At 37.9% G+C, this 20819-nt stretch overlaps 1 protein-coding gene across 2 annotated transcripts; it reads right to left on the bottom strand.

Annotated features, from left to right (window-relative positions):
• Nucleotides 1-858: 858 nt before the first annotated feature.
• On the bottom strand, nt 859-11899 carry KLHL23 (kelch like family member 23). Of its 2 annotated transcripts, XM_072418304.1 has the most exons (4): nt 11721-11899; nt 9453-10667; nt 4961-5113; nt 859-3797 (listed from the first exon to the last, which is right to left on the bottom strand). In XM_072418304.1, exons 2-4 carry the CDS (start codon nt 10663-10665, stop codon nt 3487-3489), a joined length of 1677 nt encoding a protein of 558 aa, XP_072274405.1. In that variant the 5' UTR covers nt 10666-10667; nt 11721-11899; the 3' UTR covers nt 859-3486. The 2 variants fall into 2 exon arrangements, with proteins under 2 accessions (XP_072274405.1, XP_072274406.1); XM_072418305.1 differs by lacking the exon at nt 11721-11899 and having other exon boundaries at nt 9453-11246.
• Nucleotides 11900-20819: the final 8920 nt, after the last annotated feature.

Below are 20819 nucleotides of genomic sequence, written 5' to 3'. Positions count from 1 at the left end.
CAAAGAATTAGATCCATTCATTTTATTTTTCACAAAGAGCCATGTACAAATATTTCAAAAATATGTACAAATCATCAATTACAAATCAACCAATTCACAGCCAAGATAAAAACGAACACAGCTTGTGCTCTGACAATGATAAAACGTTTGATTTTTCATAAAATTCTTTTAAAAGCACAGCCAATAAATAAACATTTCTGAAAAGGTCAAACTTCACGTTTTATTAGTTAAGGGATTTCTATCATTCCTAAGTCAGTAGCATTTTGGAGAATGTCAGCAGAAATCTGCACTGGAAAATGAAAAGCAAATTTCTATAAATGAATAATGATAATCGTCTTGTGCATTGGTAGCGGCCAGATCATTCCTTCCTGATATTATAATTATGTCCATAGGGGGAATCCAGCAATGAGATCTCTGGTCTTTTTATTGTTAATATTTTTATTATTAATATTATTAAAAACAGTACCTATATAGCGCCAACATAGTATGGAGTGCTGTACATTAAATAGGGGTTGCAAATGACAGACAGATACAGACAGTGACACAGGAGGAGGAGAGGACCCTGCCCTGAAGAGCTTATAATCTCTTTTTGATTGGTTGTCCTGCCTGCCTCCTTATGAAACTGCTGATTACCTGGCTGTATCTGCAATCTTGCTGTAATCTACAATAAGCATGCACCAAGCGAGGTCAATGGGCCTAATTTATTAAAGCTCTGGGCTTTAATAGGGCTGGAGAGGATACACAATTATCAGTGAAGCTGGGTGATCCAGCAAACCAGTAATGGATTTCTTAAAATTTCTGGTTTGCTGGATCACCCAGCTTCACTGATGAAAGTGTATCTACTCTAACCCTGGAGAGCTTTATTAAATCAGGCCCAATGACTCAACTTATTGGACCTGATTTATTAAAACTCTCCATGGCTGGAGAGGATACATTTTCATCAGTGAAGCTGGGTGATTCCACAAACCTAAAATTGATCTGGTCCAGGATTCAAAACATTTGCTAGCAAATAGCAAACTACTTTGAAGAAATCCATTACAGGTTTGCTGGATCACCCAGCTGCACTGCTGCAAATGTATCCTCTCCAGCCTTGGAGGGCTTTAATAAACCAGGCTCATTGAAGCCACTGAGATTAGCATGATGGACTGGAGGCAAACACAAGATTAGCAATAGTAACGCTATTATCACAGTTCAGGTTTCCTTGAATGAATCTTTGACACGCCACATTGCGGGTTGGATCTTTATGAAAATGATGTTGTATGGCACTGTGCGTGGACCTATAAACAGTCCAGGACTTAGTAAAAGTATTCCTATATATAATAAAAACGATGCTTAGCTAATTCAATGAAAGCAATCCTCTGAAAATGGAGATATTTGTTCAACACAATCAGCACATATCCGCATTTCTCCACGCAGAAGATTGGAGATACAGATATTGCTGATAATAAAGATCTCCACCTGCTCAGGATTGCAGAAGAAAATACAGAATCTGCTGTATGATAAGGTAGTGGTATGGTAGCTACCCAGCATCTCTTTAGGTTTATGTGGCCCCTGCAAGCTAAACATGAGCAAGCATAGGAAGCTACCCGTATAAAGAAATGCCATGATGCCTTATACAGCCATGGGAAAAAGAAAGTACACCGTATTACCATTCTAAGGATTTATGTTTTTCAGCTATAGTTGATCCTACAAGCTATTAAATCATGGGGTGCACTTAGTTTTTCACACATGCTGTCTCAATTTTGGATTTATTTTCGTTAAATAGATAAAGACACGATAAAATCCATTGTGTGCTATTTTATACCTGAGATAAGATAATAATAATTTTAGAACCTGCTAAGGGCCAAATGATTTTTTATTATGTCCTGATACCTAAAACCTTAAAAAGGTTGAAACCTCTGAAAAATTATGTCCTTTTTTCATGACTGTATATCATTCTGTACCTGGTGGTAGAGTATGAAGAGCAGAAGAAGACATCAAAATTTTCCTTTTATCATGTGTTAACAAAACATGTCAATACACTTAGGGCTCTAGTTATAAAACGAGGAATCAGACATGAAACAATCCTTTGTGGGAATCTTCCATGTCCACGTGTTTCAATGGCAGTAACTGATTACCACCAGGGAATGTTTAAGGGAATGTCACATTCCCTGTTTTATAAATAGAGCCATAAACTGCATCAAAATCAGTCTGTCCAGCACACTATGATGCAAATACTTTGTAGCACATTGTGTTCGGTTTAAGATTTTTTTTGTCTATTAAGCGGCATTAGCAGACCATTGAGAATAAATGAACTAGCATATCATGAATCACCTCAATGCATTAAAATGTGTTAACGTGATTTGTAGAGTGAATGGGGCCTTAATGAGTCAGTCCAGTCTGAAGTTTTATTTTATTTATAGGTAAAACTTGTATAATAAATCAGCCCCCGGCCTATATTATGTCCTGGATACTCCAGTAGCCAACTAATATAAAGGTTAAAAAATTAAAGACTGTCAAGTTAAACTAAAAGACAAAACAAAATACATAAATACAGATTCTATTAGTCACACTGACTCTGCTGGCCTTTCCTCCTGCAGTGTATTCTGCTGCTATCTCATCCCCAGGAATGCAATAAACATGTAACTAGCCATCCACATTCAAACACATGGGCTGCTGAATGCATTACAGAATGTGAATGCAAAACATAGCTATAGTGGGAACAGCCCCTGACCCTGTGTTCCCCTTACCTCTGCTGATGACAGTTGCTGATCAGACATCCAGCCTGTTCTTTAAAGATGAAATGAAAACTAAATGCTCATTTGGGTGTAGGGAAGCCTTAAGAAACAGTTTTATATGTCTTATTCCTTCACTAACCCCCCCCCCCCCGCATTGTCCTTCCTTAAATGCAGCTAGACTCCCAAAGCCTCATCTCTTTACTGCTCCCTCTAGTGGTAACAGATCTGATGTCATCCTGCACAATGCAGGACCAGCAGTCCTGCATTACAAGTGAGCATTATAGGAGCCTGCCCACAACCCAGAGTATTGGAGGGAAAAGGATGGCGCCAACTGTCTTGAGAGTGAGAGATAAGATAAATAAAAGTGCTTCTTACTTTTCCATAGAATCAAACATTTTGTTTATCCTTTTATTTGGAATCAGGCTTTAAAATATGCAGCTAGATGACCACTTAAGCCAAACATGAAGCAATTTTGCAATGGCTACATGCATAGTACATTCTGACCTTGTATTACTGTATTTTCCATCCATACAGTACATATTTAAAATGCAAGCCATCCATTTGCTCTGTACAAATGTGTGGCTAAATGGCATGATGCCTCAAAATGGCCTAAATGACCCTTAGGGGTAGCTTAAAAATACCCTTCTATATATTCCTGAAGATGGCTGTACACAGGCATCAAAGGTAGTAGTTTGGAACAATTTAGGCCTCACAAACCTGAGGTGCATTTTTTTTGTATCACATATCGGATTATTGTATGTATTAGCACCTATGCATTATATACACAGACGCAGCCATGGGAGCGCATGGGACTGGGGAGATTTCCGACAAGTTCCCATTCATCAGTCTCTGGATTGTACCTCTCGATACTTTGCAAGTAGGTGCCTTTAGACCAGGAGTAACCACCGGTGATATAAATAAATCCATTCATGACAATGGCTCCACATTCCATTCTCCGCTCCATTGTTGGGGCAAGCTCAACCCACTTATTGCTCTCCAGATCATAGCAGTCAGTGGTAGTGGTCTGACCTCCGACCAGGTACAGCTTGTTATGTAGTGCCACAGAACACAATCCATACTCTGAACAAAAAAAAATCTTGGTATTAGATAATTATATAAAAATATATATTCATTTATGTGTAAGTTCTTACCTACTGATGATTTATATCTCGCCTCATTTGTAAAATAATACATTAGTGTAATACATTCCATTACAGTTCTCACATTCTATAATTTTTATTTAGGTAAAGTTTAGTGTAGATTGTTCACTATATACTGAACTTGAGTGTCCTAAACAGACTCTGTCACCAGGACATTACATTACTGTGTCCCTTTAAATGAATCTGAAATTATGAAATCTAAGATTGGTTCCAATGGGGGACCAAACAGCACGAGATCACCTTTACTCCAAGAGGAATGATTAATGAGTTCTCTGCCTGTACTCAATGCAATGATAACATCATGGCCTTTGCAACGTTTCTTTTCAAGGTAGCCACATCGAGGTCCTTATGAATGGAGAATATACTGTTTTTTTTAGAGGAAAACAAAATCCTTATGTGTGCTCATAGGCACTTTAGAAGCTCACCAATGCTTCTAATCACATGGGAGTAACCTAATCATCTTCAGATTATATGAAGTCACAATCCCATTGGTCCCATCTAATAATATTAGGTGCTGTATGGCAGCCTAGTAGTATAAATCTAATGAAGTATTTATAGGGTAGGTGCATTGGATCACCAAGCAACTATAGAAGCCACCATGGGGTCCAGAGACTTGCCAGGGTCCACAATGTAACCACTCTTGAGGGCTTGATGTGACTACTAGACAGAGGTTTTGAACCAGATGTTGATAGGAGCTGACAACCTGAAGAATAACCTTTTCTCTATGAGGAACCTGCAAAAGCAGCCCATTATGGTAAGAAAGAATGCCTGTTACTGGGTGCCATCACCTTGGACAAACTGGACAGGAGGAAAGTGGGACAGGGGACCTAATTCTGAAAGTTCCTCCAAACCAGGAACAGTTGGTAGATATGCACAGATAGTTTTGGTACTTGCTTAACATATGCTTAACATATTCTAAGCATGAACAATAAGAACTAATCTATCCATCACAACTGAACTGGGAAAGTGCAATGCAGCTTTTTGGCTGAATGGGGAAGTTATGTATTCCTTAATAGTGTTTTCTTTTTTTTTGTATGTACAAAGTTCCCCCACATATTTTTTGGCTCCCAGATGTTTGCTTACCTGGATGGGGACACACTGATAAGATGCTCCATTCATTTATATCTGAGTGAAAACTCTGAATCTTATCATATGTGCAGCTTCCTCTGTAACCATAATGACCACCACTGATATAGATGACATCACGCTGCACACACGCTGTAGCATTTCCCACTCCTGTTGCAAGAAATTAAGTCATGTGTAAGTTCAAATAAAGTATATTTCACATTTAAAACACGGTTGCATTTTCCATGATTGTACTTAAGAGCTCAGTGTCTATTACAGCAGTGTAAAAGGAAAGCAGCAACTCTTAAAAAACTAAACATTTGAGGCTAAGTCATGCAGGCGGTGAGGGTATGGTACAGTTACCACTTCCTTACGTCCATGAACTTTGCCTCTGGGTGAGACTATAAAGACTGCCAATAGGGAAATAATGGGTTAGTACCACCCCTACCAACCTGCAAATGTTAAAATGCTGGTTCATTAGGAACCAGCACAAAAGATGGGTCAGCCATGTGGCTAGCAAGCTGCCAACAGGTGAGATCTGCTGTTTCCATCTCATTTCTAAACAAGCTGATATGGATGCTTTTTCAACTGACTTGTGGGATGACAAGGGGATTTAGGGAGTATTTAAGGAGACACAAAGCGTTTTATTGTCCAGGAAACATTGAACCAACTGTCCTGTCTCTTTTTTGATGGTCTGTATACTTATAAATGTGCTGTAAAAATATAGCATTAAATTTGATAAAATTATCACATGATGCAAGAAGAGAAACTTGAACCAACGATTATGTTTTTTTAAGCATGCCAAGAATAACATGATGTCTTAATGTGACCCTGATTAAAGGTCATTTACAACCCTAAATAGGTTTGTGTACATAGGAAGAGTGGTCCTTTTGCTTATAAAAAGAGGACATTTTGTTTTTTCCAGTACATATACATAATGTATACACAGGGCTGTATTTACTTTATCGGCACTTATTGACTAATGCAAGGTAAGAGGAGTCTGTACCAAACTTTACAAAGGGATTCATTTATTTTCCCTTTCCAGCCCACCTCTGGGCATTTGTAGCTAAATGAAAAAATAAACTTCAGGGGGGTGTAAAGAGAGAAAAGTGGACTGACTATAGTTCATTAAACATAAAGCCAACTCTTTTTTGGCTGTTGATTTGTACAATGAAAAAGAAGCAAAGCAAATGCTCCAATATACAGGGCTCAATTTGTAATGCAGTATCATGTCCCTCCTGTGGCCATAATGACATCTCTTTTGTAAACTGGTCCCATGGCATTTACTGAAATCATCCCATGGCACAGGAGCAAAGCTTGTACAATAAGACGTTGTTATTCAGGTGTACCTAAGCTAGCACAGAACTGTATACACAACTCTAAAAATAATACCATCTCACCTAGAAAGAACAAAAAGAATACCATACATGGAACTGGATCCTAACGCTGAAACAAAATATCCATTCTTGGCACTTGTTTCCATATTGTGCCTGCAGGAACTATTTGCAAAAGCTTTAATATACCATATAATGATCCTGCAGCCACAAAAGCATTCTGCAAGCTAGTGCTTTGAATTTCATAATACTGAAATGTATCATTTTATATTACATCTTCATCTTTTTACTGCACAACATTGTCTTATACAACTTTCAAATTATGGTATAACCAATATTTAGCAGGGACATCTATTTTTTTCTCTTTATTTAGCCAGTGTGTGTAGTTTCTTCGTTTCCTTGGTAGGTATATTTGTGTAGTTACATTTCTACTTTAGCATACATTGGAATCTATTAATAAAACAGGGAATCTGACATTCCCTCAAACATTCCCTCGTGAGAATGTTCCAGTTCTATGTGTTTTAATAGCAATAATGGATTCCCACTAGGGAATGTTTGAGAGAATGTCAGATTCCCTGCTATTTATAAAAATAGAGCCCTTTGTGTTTTTAAGTGTTATTGGTCATTATTTGTGCTATGTTAAAATGTATTTTACTTTATTTTGCTGTCAAAAACCATATAAAACAATGAAGCTAACGGAAGGCCATTTTTGGGGGAAAACAAATTGGGCCCGGATAGCTGAAATAAGTTTCTGTGTTTGACTTTTTTTTTCTTTTCATCATGGTAAAGCTAGTAAGTGGTAGAAAGCACTAAATAAAAAGCCAATAGGTAGGTGAGGTGAATAGTAGTGGGCAGGTAAGAATGTGACCATAAGCCTTGGTTGGAGCATACCAAGGCAGGTGCTTCTCTACTGAAACAGTCCACAGGTCCAGCACTGCACATGTGCTCAGAAGCTTGTACATAACAACTGTAATGTATGTTATTCCACTGTGGCATTAAAAGAAGTTTTTTATTAGAAAAACTTAGAGACTTCCATTTGACCTAACATTCTGAAAATGCTAGCTGCCTGGCTGCAATGTTGATCCTCCTACTTCAATACTTTAAATCAATGACCCAAAAAAACATACATCCACATATGTCAGTGACTGGAAAAATATAAAAGCTTGCAAGTCAACCTATGCTGCAAATTGTTTTTTGGAAATAAAGAACAACACTGATATAAAATATCCATATTCACTCTCATTTTAACTAATAAATAACAATTCAGATAACTTTCTGATTTCAGCACTGAAAAATAGTAAAGCAAACCACATCAAGAATATATAAATGTCTACGGTCTGGACCCAACCCTGTGGTCTCCAATTAAAATAATTAAAATAATGAGGTTGCTATCTGTAGCTATCAACATTATTTGACACCTTGTCTGTCTGCTCCAACAATAATGAAACCTGACAGGTGTTCCCTGTACACCACATGTGCTGGAAACTGCTTTCTAATTTAGAAAATGTTTTCTAATCACAGCTGCTTCCTGCTTATCTGTCACAACTATCACAAATATGGAGCAAATCTAGTACACTGCATGGCAAAAATGATCTGTACATCACTTTTTTATCTAATTAAAATGCATGTATTAAATTAGTTTGAAACCATACCTAAAAAAGAGTTTAGGGAAAAAAATATAACGTTTAAGCTTCTCTTCACATATTTTCTAGTTATTAATTACTGGTGTGGGTGATCATAAAGTAGCTAAAAAAAATCACAAGCTATTCAGTGTGAGCACCACTTGCCGCAACTGGCCCATTTCTGCCATTCTTAATGGGCAATACCAAGCACTTCTAGAAGATGAAGCAACAAACAACACGCAACAGTGTCCAAAATTGTTGGAAACATTTCATGCAGATAATCCCAATCCTTTCTTGTTCTATGTGTAAAAGATCAAAGTACCTTACTTGCAAAATGGCTTTCTTTGGCTGAGGAATCTACCACTCCAGGGGCAAATTCAAGGAAAAGCAGATAAAATCCATCTTTCTATGGACAGTCTATCTCAGTGTTTCTCGGCCAGGGTTCCTCCGGAAGTTGCTAGGAATTCCTTGAGCAATGAGCAATTTGTGACTCTTGGGTCAGTTAAACAGATACCAATGATCTTTTTGGCTGTCTGTAAGTGTGACATTCTTTCCATAGGTCAGTAATGTATTCTTCTCACTGACCACTGTACTAATGTACTGTGAGATGGGGATATAGTCATTATAGAAGGCATTCCCAACCCCTAAAAGTTATTTCAAGGGTACCCACATGTTCCGGAGGCAGCAGAATGAATGAACGCCGTGCAGACAGTGCTGCTCTGTTCTATGGAGAGGAGGGAGGATTCAGCACAGCAGATTACTAAAAAATGCTGGAATACAGCTGTGCTGACTTAATTTTCTTGGGTGATGAAAGAGGGGTTTCACAGAAAGAATTCTTTAATGGTCTTCCCATTGGAAAGAATGAAATTTTTTAGGGTGAATAACACTTGACCCAACTAAACCCAAAATGAGGTGGCATGGTGGTTAGCACTCTGATCTTTGCAGCCCTGGGTCCCAGGATCAAACATTATCTGCATGAAGTTTGCAGGATCTCCCATGTGGGTTTCCTCCGGGTACTCCCACATTCCAAAAACATGCAGTTAGGGTAACTGGCTTCCCTCAAAATTGATCTTAGACTGTGTTAATGACATATGACTACGATAGGGACATTAGATTGTGAGCCTCTTTTAGGGACAGCTAGTGACAAAACTATAGACTTTGTACAGTGCTGCGTAATATGTTGGTGCTATATAAATACTGTGTAATATTATGTAATATGACTCTATCTAAGCTGTGATTTCTTTTTTCTACCCCTGTCCTGCCTTTCATTTTCATTTACACAACCAGTCCAAGAGTTTCTGCTGTCAGCCAGATTTCTCATTTTAGTTAATGGAAAGATGATGGTGGGGATGAGCTATTAGGATGAGCAGTCAGGTACCCACAAAGGTAAAGTTTAAAAATAACCAGATGAAAGAAATATGAGGCTGCTTTTTACATTTCCTTGGGGTATGCTCAGGTATGCTCTTATGAGTTTAGAATTATTAGTAAAAGGGAATCTATAAAGAATAAAGTTAGATCACAATCTCTCAGAATTATCAGCCACATGTAACTTACCTTTGATCATATTGGCAATCGGGAACCAAAGCTTTTTTAGTGGATCAAAGAACTCAGCTTCTTGTGCTGGAGCCCCTTTTCTATAGCCACCCAAAGCATAGACACAGCCACCCAGAGTGACAGAGCAATGGTAGTATCTTGCATTGATCATGGGGCAGCTTTCCATCCATTCATCTGTCTCTGTATTATAAATCCATACAGTATTCAGAGCTTCTATATTATCAGTCCTGTACCCTCCAGTAATATAAATCTGAGGTCCTAGGCAGGTGGCACTGTAGCTCTCCCTTGTGTGATCTGGCATATCTGCTCCTTGAGCCCAGTTGTTGCTTTCTGGATCCCACAAGTGGACCTCTGACAAAGGATGCCAGTAATAACCCCCAACCACAAACATATTTGCAGTGGATCTCCTAGGCACTTCTTGTGGTTGCCTGCTTAAAGCAAAATACAGTAATGATTGTATCTTGTTCTCTGTGAGTAAATGTTTTTTGTGCAACTCCAAAGAGGACCTGAGATAGTTGTCATCAATGTCAATTTTAATGCATTTGAGTAGGTCATATATATGTTCTATACGTTTCCTGCAATCGTGACCAATCCATTTCACTAGAGGCTGCAAAAGTAAATCCTCTTTCCAGACATTGAGGTTCTTCTGGGAAAGGATGTACAGAAGTTTTTCAAAAGAGATATCCAAAAATTCTTCCTGAGTCCAAACCTCTTGGAATCTGGACACAATGATCCTTCTGGATTCTTTCTCTAAGGATGGGCAGATATGGAATTCTGCAAAGGAATGCATGCCCAAACAGTTGTCCACATCCAAATGTCTCACCAAAAACTGTTCACAGGCATCCTTGACTGACACAAACTGGAGCTGATCAGCAGCTTGTAGTAGACCCTGAACATTCTTGGCCGTAATCCTGATCTGAGCGGTGTAGGTGTAGTTCAGTAATGCTTCCAAAATGTGGTCATCAATCCCTGAGATCTTGATCTGATTGTTGGACTTTTCCTTCATGTCAGCTGTAAACATCACCTTGAAGTAGTGACTACAAGCAGCCAGGGCAGCTTTGTGGCATTGAAAAACATTCCCAGTGGTGCTCAGCAAAGTAACGTCTGTAAAGAGACCCTCCTTGTAAAACGTTCTAAAGGAGTCCAAAAAATCTACATGATGAGTTGGGTCATTGTAGGTATAACAATAATCTTCCAGATCCTTTTGTGACATGGCTACAAAAACAATAAAAAAAGCTGCACAATATAGAAAAGTATACAAAGATATCTGTACACAGAAATGCAGTGTTAAACACTGACATACATGATACCTAATACTAGTGTTCAGTTATAAAGAACAAGGTCAGATGACTGAGAAAGAGCATGCATTTCCTAGGACAATGATATGAATGAAACAATGTAACAACAGTGTCCTAGCAAGACATAGAAAACACTGTCCTGTGTATACATTACTGCACAGCCTATGATCACTTGTTTATTTAGCCTACAGTAGAATATGATTTGGCTGCAAACATCCAATTTAATGGCATCACTCGATTGGCTACCTAATGTTCCAAAATGGTCAGGCTGCAGGCAATAGAAAATAAATGACAGCATACAGTATTTACCATTTGTCAGTTTCCCCCAAAACATAACCTCCCCTCCTGCAGATTAGAAAATGTCATAATAGCAGCCACCACAATGCTCTTTTGTTGTGTGAATAGCTTTAGCTGCCTGTACACTGATCTTGTGGTTCTGCTACTGTAAATAAAGCCTAAGGTTGTAAAATTTCATTGCAAATCCATTACCATCAGCCCAGAGACGCCTCCTCTTAATAACTAGTAGGATTAGCAATGAGCTGGCAGCCTTGGATGGATCTAGGATTCTCCTCCCCCTCCACACTATGGCACAAAGCCACTGGCTGTATTCAGGTACAAAGCAGGGGATAACAGCATGCAAACCATAACATGATAAAAGTCCTGTCACCTTTTCTGGCACTATGTGATGGAAGCAGAGCCCAGCACAGCTGTCAATCATTGACTCACACACATAGGTGTAGCTTTATCTATGCTCCAGTCCCAGCATGCAAATATCCCATGAATTCTATGTATTGTTATCACCCTTTATCATGCTTCATTGTCATCCATGCAATGAATGATGGCAGCTGCCAATGGCAAGAGCATCTAAACAAAGCAATATTTGAATTGGTCCACAGCAATGCAAGTGCCATATTTCTGTCTGTGCATAATAAAGCTGTCAATGTAGCTTCATAAGAGAGCCATTGTTTACCTGCAGCGCTGTTCCAGGCTAGGAAGTGTTAATGTGCTTTCAGCTGCTGTCAGTGGCTCACAAGCTGATAGCATTGAATACAGCACCTCCTTGTTGACCATCTTTGGCATAAGCTGCACACACAGGGATTTGGAATGGAAGAGTGTTGTTATTGCAGAGGAGAGAATGTCACATCCTATTTTGGTGTCCCAGCTGCTCCCATCCACTGCTATCCCACACTGCATGCCTTTCCCCATCCCCACGGCCTGAGCCACCACAAAGGTCATTTGGATGGGCACAAAGGTTATAGGCCCTAGAAACCTTGCTACTATAAATTATTCACAGCTATTACACTCACTTTATAAATCAGAGCCGCTGTTTACAAAATACATTTAATAAGTACAAATCTAGTCTGTAATATAATACTACAACACAGGTGACTCATACCATAAATATTTAGGATTTGAAATATAAATCCATGGCAGGTTAAACAAACCATAACCCAAAATAGATTTCTATTGAAATAGGATGTACATTTAGTTTAGTAGGTTCTAGTAGTGAAATACGTAACATAATAGTCTGTAGAGGGTTCTTTTCATTATGTATGAGCCATATGCTGCCCCTTAGGTAATGAATTAAACATAAAATGGGGTAGAATTGCTCTTGTAATGTAAGAATACATCTAACATATAGAGGACATTGGTCTGTGCAGTTGGTGCTGGGTTACATTGTCTGCCACATAGTGACATTAGCAGGCAGCATTCATTCATGCGGTTGGTATTCACTGGCTTTTCATTCATAGTTACATAGTAGGTTAGGATGAAAAAAGACATAAGTCCATCAAGTTCAACCACTAGGGAAATAAACATATCCCGGATATAAAACCTTTAAGACATAGTTGGTCCAGAGGAAGGCAAAAAAAACCCTGGTACAATTTGCTTCAACAGGGGAAAACAATTCCTTCCAACAGTCACTGTTATTTTTACTTTAAAGCCTTAATACCCAGTGGAGCTCCTTGTGGAAACTCTTGTGGACCACTAAAATCTAGTTAGAATCAGTCAAGCTTTGACCATGTGGAATGTTGTAACTGAGCAGTAATTACATTAATGAAATGTTTTACATTTTACCCCAAACAAGGATTTCCGCCATGCCATTCCTGCTCATAAATCAAGGAAATCGAGTAGGGCAGTTCTGGACAAAATAAAAAAAGATCTGGAGAGAACAGCAATGGGTCATACTGCACTCCTGTATCCTGCTCTTCTAATTGGGTACCATTCCAATGAAAGACATTGTTTTAATGATATCTAATGAACTGTGAAAAATAGAGATTCCAGAGAAAATGACCTGCAAACATGTGTTCCAGTAGCTCATTGTAGTCCATTATACTTTAAAAGCACCCTTTTTAAATCCAGAATTAAATGGGGTACCCATTGGATATTCCTAAAGTGAGTCCAGTGAAAGAGAGGCCGGTAGCCGTAGGAATTTAGGCACAGGGCCACATGACGGGGGGGGGAGCCTAGCCCAGGGGTTTTAAGGGTTAATAAAATGTAGTAAGGCTAGAGGGGGCTGTGCTAATGTGGAACGTGGGGTAGGAGGGGATTAGGAATAGGATGGGTTTAAAGGGGCTGGACAGGAGTGAGAGGCCCACTTTTGGAAAAAAAAAGTTTCCCGCCCACCCACCCCTTTTATAGTTATAATTATAATTTGAAAGTGTGGTTAATTTTAGCGGTCGGGGTCTTGGAAGGCAAGGATCCAGTGCATTGGTAAAGTGGTGGAATTTGGCAGGGGGAGATCCTCTTTGGTGGGCTCTCCCCCTTTATGGTGAACGGATGATTATGGCTCCTGAGGCGGTGCTGAGTGGCTAGGGGCCAAGGTGGAGATGTTGGAACATGATGGTGGTGGTGAAGGATGGGCTAGAAAGACCGAGCTACCCTCGTCATGATACATTAAACATAATTTGTCACAGGTTGAGCCCCACTATAGTGATTCTGCAGTAGAGTTGGGATGAGAACTTGATTTTGACTTATCTTATTATAATAACATACATTAAGTGTTGTATGGCATAACAATAGTTTATAGTATGGCAGCAGTCTCCAATTTTCTCATATGACTTGGTCATAATTTGCAGCATTCCCATGTAAAAAGAAAGCAGTATATAATAGCTTCTTGTAACAAATGTTCTTACTCAAGGTTCACCTAAATTTTACCTAAAATTCACACATTGTTTAGATTGGGTTTAGTTAGTAAAATGAATAAACTACAGGTAAAAGTTGATTCACACATTTTACAATCCAATGTGAATGATGTTGATTTTGGGTAAAAGTTGTTTAAAATCATTTATAAATAGACCTCATAGAGTGGTCCCCAACACGTGATCAATCTTAAACATGCCAGCATGCAACTAATATAAATCTTCTATCTTTTATTAGGAAATAGAAATCATGAGGGGCATTGGATGTCTTGTAAATTAAGTAATTACTTGCAATATGATAGTGTTCCCTGGCAGCGGTAATATGATTTGGCTAGGGTTGTGAGTATGGGTTAGGTGTAATTCTACGAAACCAGACCCTTACAAATGCCAAGTGCAGGAGGAAATGTAACTGGGCAATATCTATATATAAATTTTATTAACCCTTTGTAGTTTTAATCCAGTGTTTCTAACCCAGGATGGGAGCCTGGGCTTCCTCCAGAGATTGCAAGGGGGTTCCTTTAGCAATGAGCTATTTGTACCTCTCAGGTAATTTACTATTGACACCGATTATCTTTTTGGCTACCTGTAAGGGTGACATTCTTCCAACTGATCCCTAGACTAATATACTTTGAGCTGTGGATATAGTAATTATAGCAGTGGGTTCCCTGAGGATCCAAAAGATATTTAATGGGTTTCCCAATGTTAAAATATTAAAAAAGCCTGTTTTATTCTATCTAAAGCAATGAACTTGCTGCACATATTCTGCCCATGTATTTTCATTGTATAAAATACATATTTGTAGATATCATTGCAGAGTTTGAGGAATAAATATTGCATCCTGTTATTATTATGTCGGTATTCCTAAAAACAAAACATTCTTAAAGCTTTTCCCAAGAGGTGAGTTCCTAATTCCTATTTTATTTAGGTCATTGCTAAACACATGAAGACAGCCATTTAAAGAGGTGCCCCTATATTGTATGGTGAAGGTTAAAATGTATCAGTTAGAAAAAGTCACATGATAGGATATTTCAATAATTAAATAGTTTAAGCTTGAGCAACATACACAAAATATAAATAAAATTAGATTATCTAGTAATACGGCAAAAAAGCAGAAGATATTTTCCTGCTTCTACCAGTTATACTCTGCATTATAAGAAATATATACATACTGGTAATAATGGATATGGTTTTATCACCATACCCAACTAGCCAAATGCAATCACTGCATTCTCACACATGGATGTTCGAAGAACTTATGGCAAGCCTATTATGTTTTTAGAGGTTGGGATAGAGTAGGCATGAGTTCAAACTCTGTTAGGGTATTATTGCTGTTTATGTCCCTACTGGAAGTATTCGCTGCTCTTTTAGTACTTGTGACCATCGTCAGTGATGCTCAGATTTAATCTGGAATCTAAACAGCAACAATAGTCACCAAGACAAAAAAAGATGGAAAATCTTAAATGGTAAATGGTAATGATAGAAAGATGCCCAGGATTAAAAACATTTGCCAAATAATAGCAAAAATAAGCAAAATGTTTTCAATCCTTTTAAATCCATTTAAGGTTTGCTGGATCACCCAGGCTCAACCATGATACTATCTCATAGTCATCTTCTCCAGTCATGAAAGGCTTTAATAAATCAAACAGCTGTCAGTGAATGAAGCACTAAAAGCCAACTAACTGGAGCAAACCAAACATGAGAACTCTCCATTATAAGCAAAAGACTGATACATTTTACCAGGCTAATGATATAGTGCTGTGTACCAAAAGTTACAAGTGTAATTAGCTGGCTTTTTTTAGATGTTTGTTATATACATTGTTAGATCTTGTAAATACATCCAATTAAAAATTAATATGAAAATATTATTGCAAAAAAATGCAAATGAAATAATTATAAGATATTTTAGTTTTACCATGTTATGAATGCTATGAATTCACAACTCAGCTGCACTTGCATCATTAACCAAAAGAAAGAGGAAGCTCATCTTTATTCTATTTTAATCTGTTATATTTGTTCATTACTGCTAATCCATAATAAAAACTTTTCCTGCACTTTCCAGTTAAATTTTTTTGCACACTCTCCAATATTTAAAACAGTGAGTTTAAACCCAGTGGAGAAACCAACTCCTGTATTTTGTGTTCAATCCACCAACGTGTTCAATTAGCCACTAAGATATACTTAGGTAATTCTGATGGGTGGGGGGTATCCATCTCCAACAGTAAGGCTATGTACACATGTCAGATGATTCTCGTCTGATAATCGTTTCAGGGCTAGTATCGAACGAGAATCTGTCATGTGTACAGCTTTTATCCGACATGGTTCATGGATCCGTCCTGGCAGATCCACAAACAACAAACGATCGTAATACAAGTGAAGGGCCCTCTCCATAGAGCTGAACGGCCCTGTGTGTACATTACTTGTTCATGGATCTTTCAGTCTTTTGTCGTTGGAAAGGATTGTGAAAGATTCTTTCCAACGACAATTATTGAATGTGTGTACCCAGCTCTAATACATATAACATAAGTCAAATGTATAATAAATAACCAACTTAACACTTCACCTTTCAAATTCAAACTTTTTGCTCATCAAATTCAATAATATAATAAATTTGGATTTGGATGAAGATGATAATGTGGGTATTTCCCCTGATTGGCGAAACGCGTCAAGAATGGAGCTGTATTGTTAGTTTCATTGATGAGAAATAGTTTTTTATATATGTCAATCTGATGTCATAGAAATAATTGAAATAAATGGGTTGTTTTTTAGGTATTTATTTGTAATATATATATTTGTTATATAAACTATTGATAATGAATGGAATGTGTAATTACATGAAAGTATCTGGAAAATTCCTTAAAGATGCGCTTTGAAGGTAATGTGCAAAAAATAGGAAAAGAATATAATTGGGCATGTGGTACGGCAATATCACAAATTTCACCGAAAAAAATTGAATTGGTATAATGATTGGTGAGAATTGTGACCTGAGAATTGATGTGATAGTGGGCTCTTCATAAGAATATTTAAAAAGATCTCATGCTTGTGACACAATAGGCCTGAATTTTTAAAGCTCTCCAAGGCTGGAGAGGATACACTTTCATCAGTGAGGCTGAGTGATCCAGCAAACTTGGAATGGACTTCTTAAAATTAATTCGTTATTTGTTAGCAAATGTTTTCAGTCCTGGATGAGATTCATTCTAGATTTACTGGATCACCCAGCTTCACTGATGAAAGTGTATCCTCTCCAGCCTTGGAGAGCTGTAATAAATCAGGCCCAATTAGCCTGAGGCAACCATGCAAGGGATGGGGTGAGATTCCTAGGCAACACTAAAGACCCAGGGGACAATCATATTCTGCACACTTAATCCAAAAATGATGAATGGAGCCGCTCTTTGAATGGCCCTGGACACCATGCTCTTTAGCCCTCTGGCCTGGCAGCACTAGGATCGCAGGTTTAAATGTCAGACAGGACACAATCTGCATGTAGTTTCATGTATAGCACTGCATAATATGTTGGCACTATATAAATACAGTTTAGTAATAATATTATTAATAATAGTTTGTTCATCTGGGGACTTGAGCTTTCCTACATGCCAAAACATACTGATAACTTGCTCCCCGCCTAAATTCACCTATGTTGAGGCAAAAGACTATGACATTTGATTGTGGGCTCCTCTGAAGGACAGGTAATGACAGGACTATGGACTACGTACAGTGTAGTGTTATATAAATGCATAACATTATAAATCGTTTGTTACAAATGATAACAGCAAACCATCCTGCTTGGAGAGTTAATAAAACACATTGACACACCTGACCACATATCTTGTCAGTACAGCAGATCAGATTGCACGTTGCTATTATACAGCTCTGTGAAACAGGTGTCTTTCTATTCACATACAAAGAACATGACACAGGAAATAAGTCAATGAATGTCTGCAGTTATGGAAAACCAATACCTGCACACCATCAGAATGTTTATTAGAGAAGAGCACCTGTTATCTCTTACTTCATCACTAATCACAGTCTGCTACACTGAAATCTTCACATGGGAGTCAATAAATCCACTTTATACTACATATTTTTCTCACTGGTGATATACTTATCACTTTTTATGGACCATTACAAAAAAATGTCATCACATCATATTTAGAAAAGAGTAATTGCAGGGCAGATCTATCTCCTCTACTGCATCTTCCTGTTGTTATATATTGTCTAACACAACATAATGGGAGATGCTGGCATTAGAATCATTCTTAATAACATTAAATGGATACTGTAGACATGTAATTTATTATTCATACAACGTTGATGTATGAGAATCCAACAATTCATGCAGGACCCCATGTGTCTGTCTACACTTCCTCACTACAGCCAAACACAATCTCAATTTACACTTTAATTAGTGTTTCAATAAAAGTAAAGTTCTCCACTAACAATGCAGTAAAAGTCAAACTGAACTGCACAGTAAAATTCAGCTGCTGTATCCTAATGCCTCATGCTACTTTGTATCTGCAAATACATACCTACTGTCCATTTCTGCTATTAGCTTGCTATTCTTTTTACAACTCTTAAGAAAACAATTGTTTGCCCACTTGCATTGTTAAAATAAAGGTTGTTAGAAAACATATCAATGCACAGCAGGTGAGGATACCAGTTGAGGCTCATACTACAAATGAAAGGCCTTTTGCTTATGGGTGCTGCCCTAATATAAAGATATTACAAAATGGGTTACAGGCAGAGCAAAGTATGCAGTTGGACGCACATCTTAACAATGATCCCTTGTGGTACCACAAGAGTGTATACAACACAAATATGTGAATTAAAGAATTTCTATTTTTTGCATGTTGCCCTTGAAGCTGCATACAATAGCAATTAGGCTTCCCATGTAACTTTGTTACAACTGGCTGCTATAGTTGGCCTCCAGAGGCCTGAAAAACACATGATTATTTTCCCAATTGGCTTCAGTGTTTTGATAATTTTTCGTTTGCCCTACTGCATTGTTAATTCAAAGTTTTAACAACAACAATATATTTTATGTGTGTATGCAGCCTAACAAATGTATTATACTACCACCATCCACTTCTAATCTTTTTCCAGTAGACACCTGCTGCTTCCCTCGGTCACTCCCACAACATCCCAAAGACGATTTAGGGAAGATCTGATACATTAATCACTGCACTAAAGTCCAATAAGGACATAATATACTGTTGTTCTTGTAGAGAACTGCTGTCCTTTAGGGCAATTTTACAGTTGTGTTGCAATGCCTTAAATTACAGCTAGGTGATGCTGTGAGTGCAGATGCAGCTTCATGAATTAGTGGAGGATAAAGTGGAACCCTTGGGAAGATATGGAAGATGTTATGCCATTAAATATTATTTGCACTTTTCAAAACATAAGGATAACACATGACTAGGAAAATATTATTCTGTAGCAATTGCCCCCAAAAAGTTACTTTTTGCATGAGTAGTCTTCTCTGCCCAATGATCACTGGTTTGGCTGAAAATTTTGCTCCATAAAGATAGCATCTGTAAAGTCCAGTTTACACTTCCCTGTGCTGGTGTGTTGCAGTAAGTTAAACAGCGTTTGGCCTAAAGGGTTAATAATTGGTGCTAAAAAAAATCCCATAGTGGCCTGGTAAAAGTTCACATTGCGTTCGTATAGACACAGGAATGTTGTATTAGGTAAGTTAGATGTATTCAAAGCAGTGGTACTCACATGCCTCCTGAACATGCAAAGCATATTGGAAAGATCTCGGATATGTCAATGAATAAAGTAAACTGCCAAAGGTAGGTCAAAGTGTTAAAGTGGCCCTGTCACCAGAATATTCTGAGCTATTATTCATAACAACTAAACTTAACGCATTGATTGATTTGATAAAGAAACGGTTATTGTATCCACCAACAAAAATGCTGCATATTGAGGTCTGAACCCTTAGATTGTAAGCTCTTCTGGGCAGGGTCCTCTCATCTCTTGTAGCTATCCATCTTTTGCAACCCCTATTTAATGTACAGCGCTGCATAATATGTTGGTGCTATATAATTGCAATTTATTAATATTAATAACCAAGAAAGTTAAGGCGAATAGCAATCAAAATCCCTCCTTCATGCAGCATGGTATAAATGACTCCATAATACCAGTGCTATACAGCAGTAGTCCTGGAAGTTCAGTAATTTGAGTGTAAATGAATGATTTGTATGGTTTCAACTCACTGTTCTGAAATGGGGAATACTCTAGGTATTTTTGGGATATGTGGTGGAGTGAGACGTGAATATCTTCTGTTCTAAAAATTTTTCTACTGAACAATAGGAGAAAGATGAAGAAAAAGTGCATTTGTCTTCTACAAATAAAAAAAAGAATGCAATTAATGATAGACTCAAATCTCAATCAAATACAGTGCTTGTTATTTGCCTTTCACATACAATATTTTCAACAAGCACAGCCAATGAGAGCTCAGAATATGGCAAATAATAAATTATAGTTTAATGAACTGAACCTTATGTGCTGTAATAACACAGCTACAACAACACATTATAGTGCAAAATAATCCTAAAATTAGCACCAGTCTTTTTTTTGAATGACTGTGAAGATTTAGGCAGCACATTCACATGCTGAATTGGTACATATTTGTGTGAATGGATCCCAACAATAATCCCTAAAAGCTAATTTAAAAATTACTGCAAACAAAAGCCAGGTATTTAGTGTTCTCCCCAGCCCCTTTTACCGGGTGAACTGCCTGGCACTTTTCAGTCACCACCCGCCTGTTTATGCACACAAAAGCCACCTGTATTGCTGCCATTCTCACAGATTCCAGTAATTACATTAAATGAGGGAATGCACAACAATGGACAAAAATGCATGGAATATAGAGAGAATGTCTGTTTTCAATACAATGTCTGTTATTTCTGCATATCAGACAGCACATAAGGTGC

The sequence above is a fragment of the Pyxicephalus adspersus genome, chromosome 7 (assembly GCF_032062135.1).
Source record: "Pyxicephalus adspersus chromosome 7, UCB_Pads_2.0, whole genome shotgun sequence".
NCBI lineage: Eukaryota > Metazoa > Chordata > Amphibia > Anura > Pyxicephalidae > Pyxicephalus > Pyxicephalus adspersus.
This window is presented reverse-complemented; position numbering and strand designations above follow the sequence as displayed.

Excerpts from the sequence above, each read along its gene's own strand:
- KLHL23 (XM_072418304.1), bottom strand. The coding sequence starts at position 10,665 with ATGTCACAAAAGGATCTGGAAGATTATTGTTATACCTACAATGACCCA. Across the intron at positions 5,114-9,452 it reads GATTGCCAATATGATCAAAG|GAGTGGGAAATGCTACAGCG; the intron begins GTAAGTTACATG and ends TTCTTGCAACAG. Across the intron at positions 3,798-4,960 it reads ATCAGTGTGTCCCCATCCAG|AGTATGGATTGTGTTCTGTG; the intron begins GTAAGCAAACAT and ends TTTTTTGTTCAG.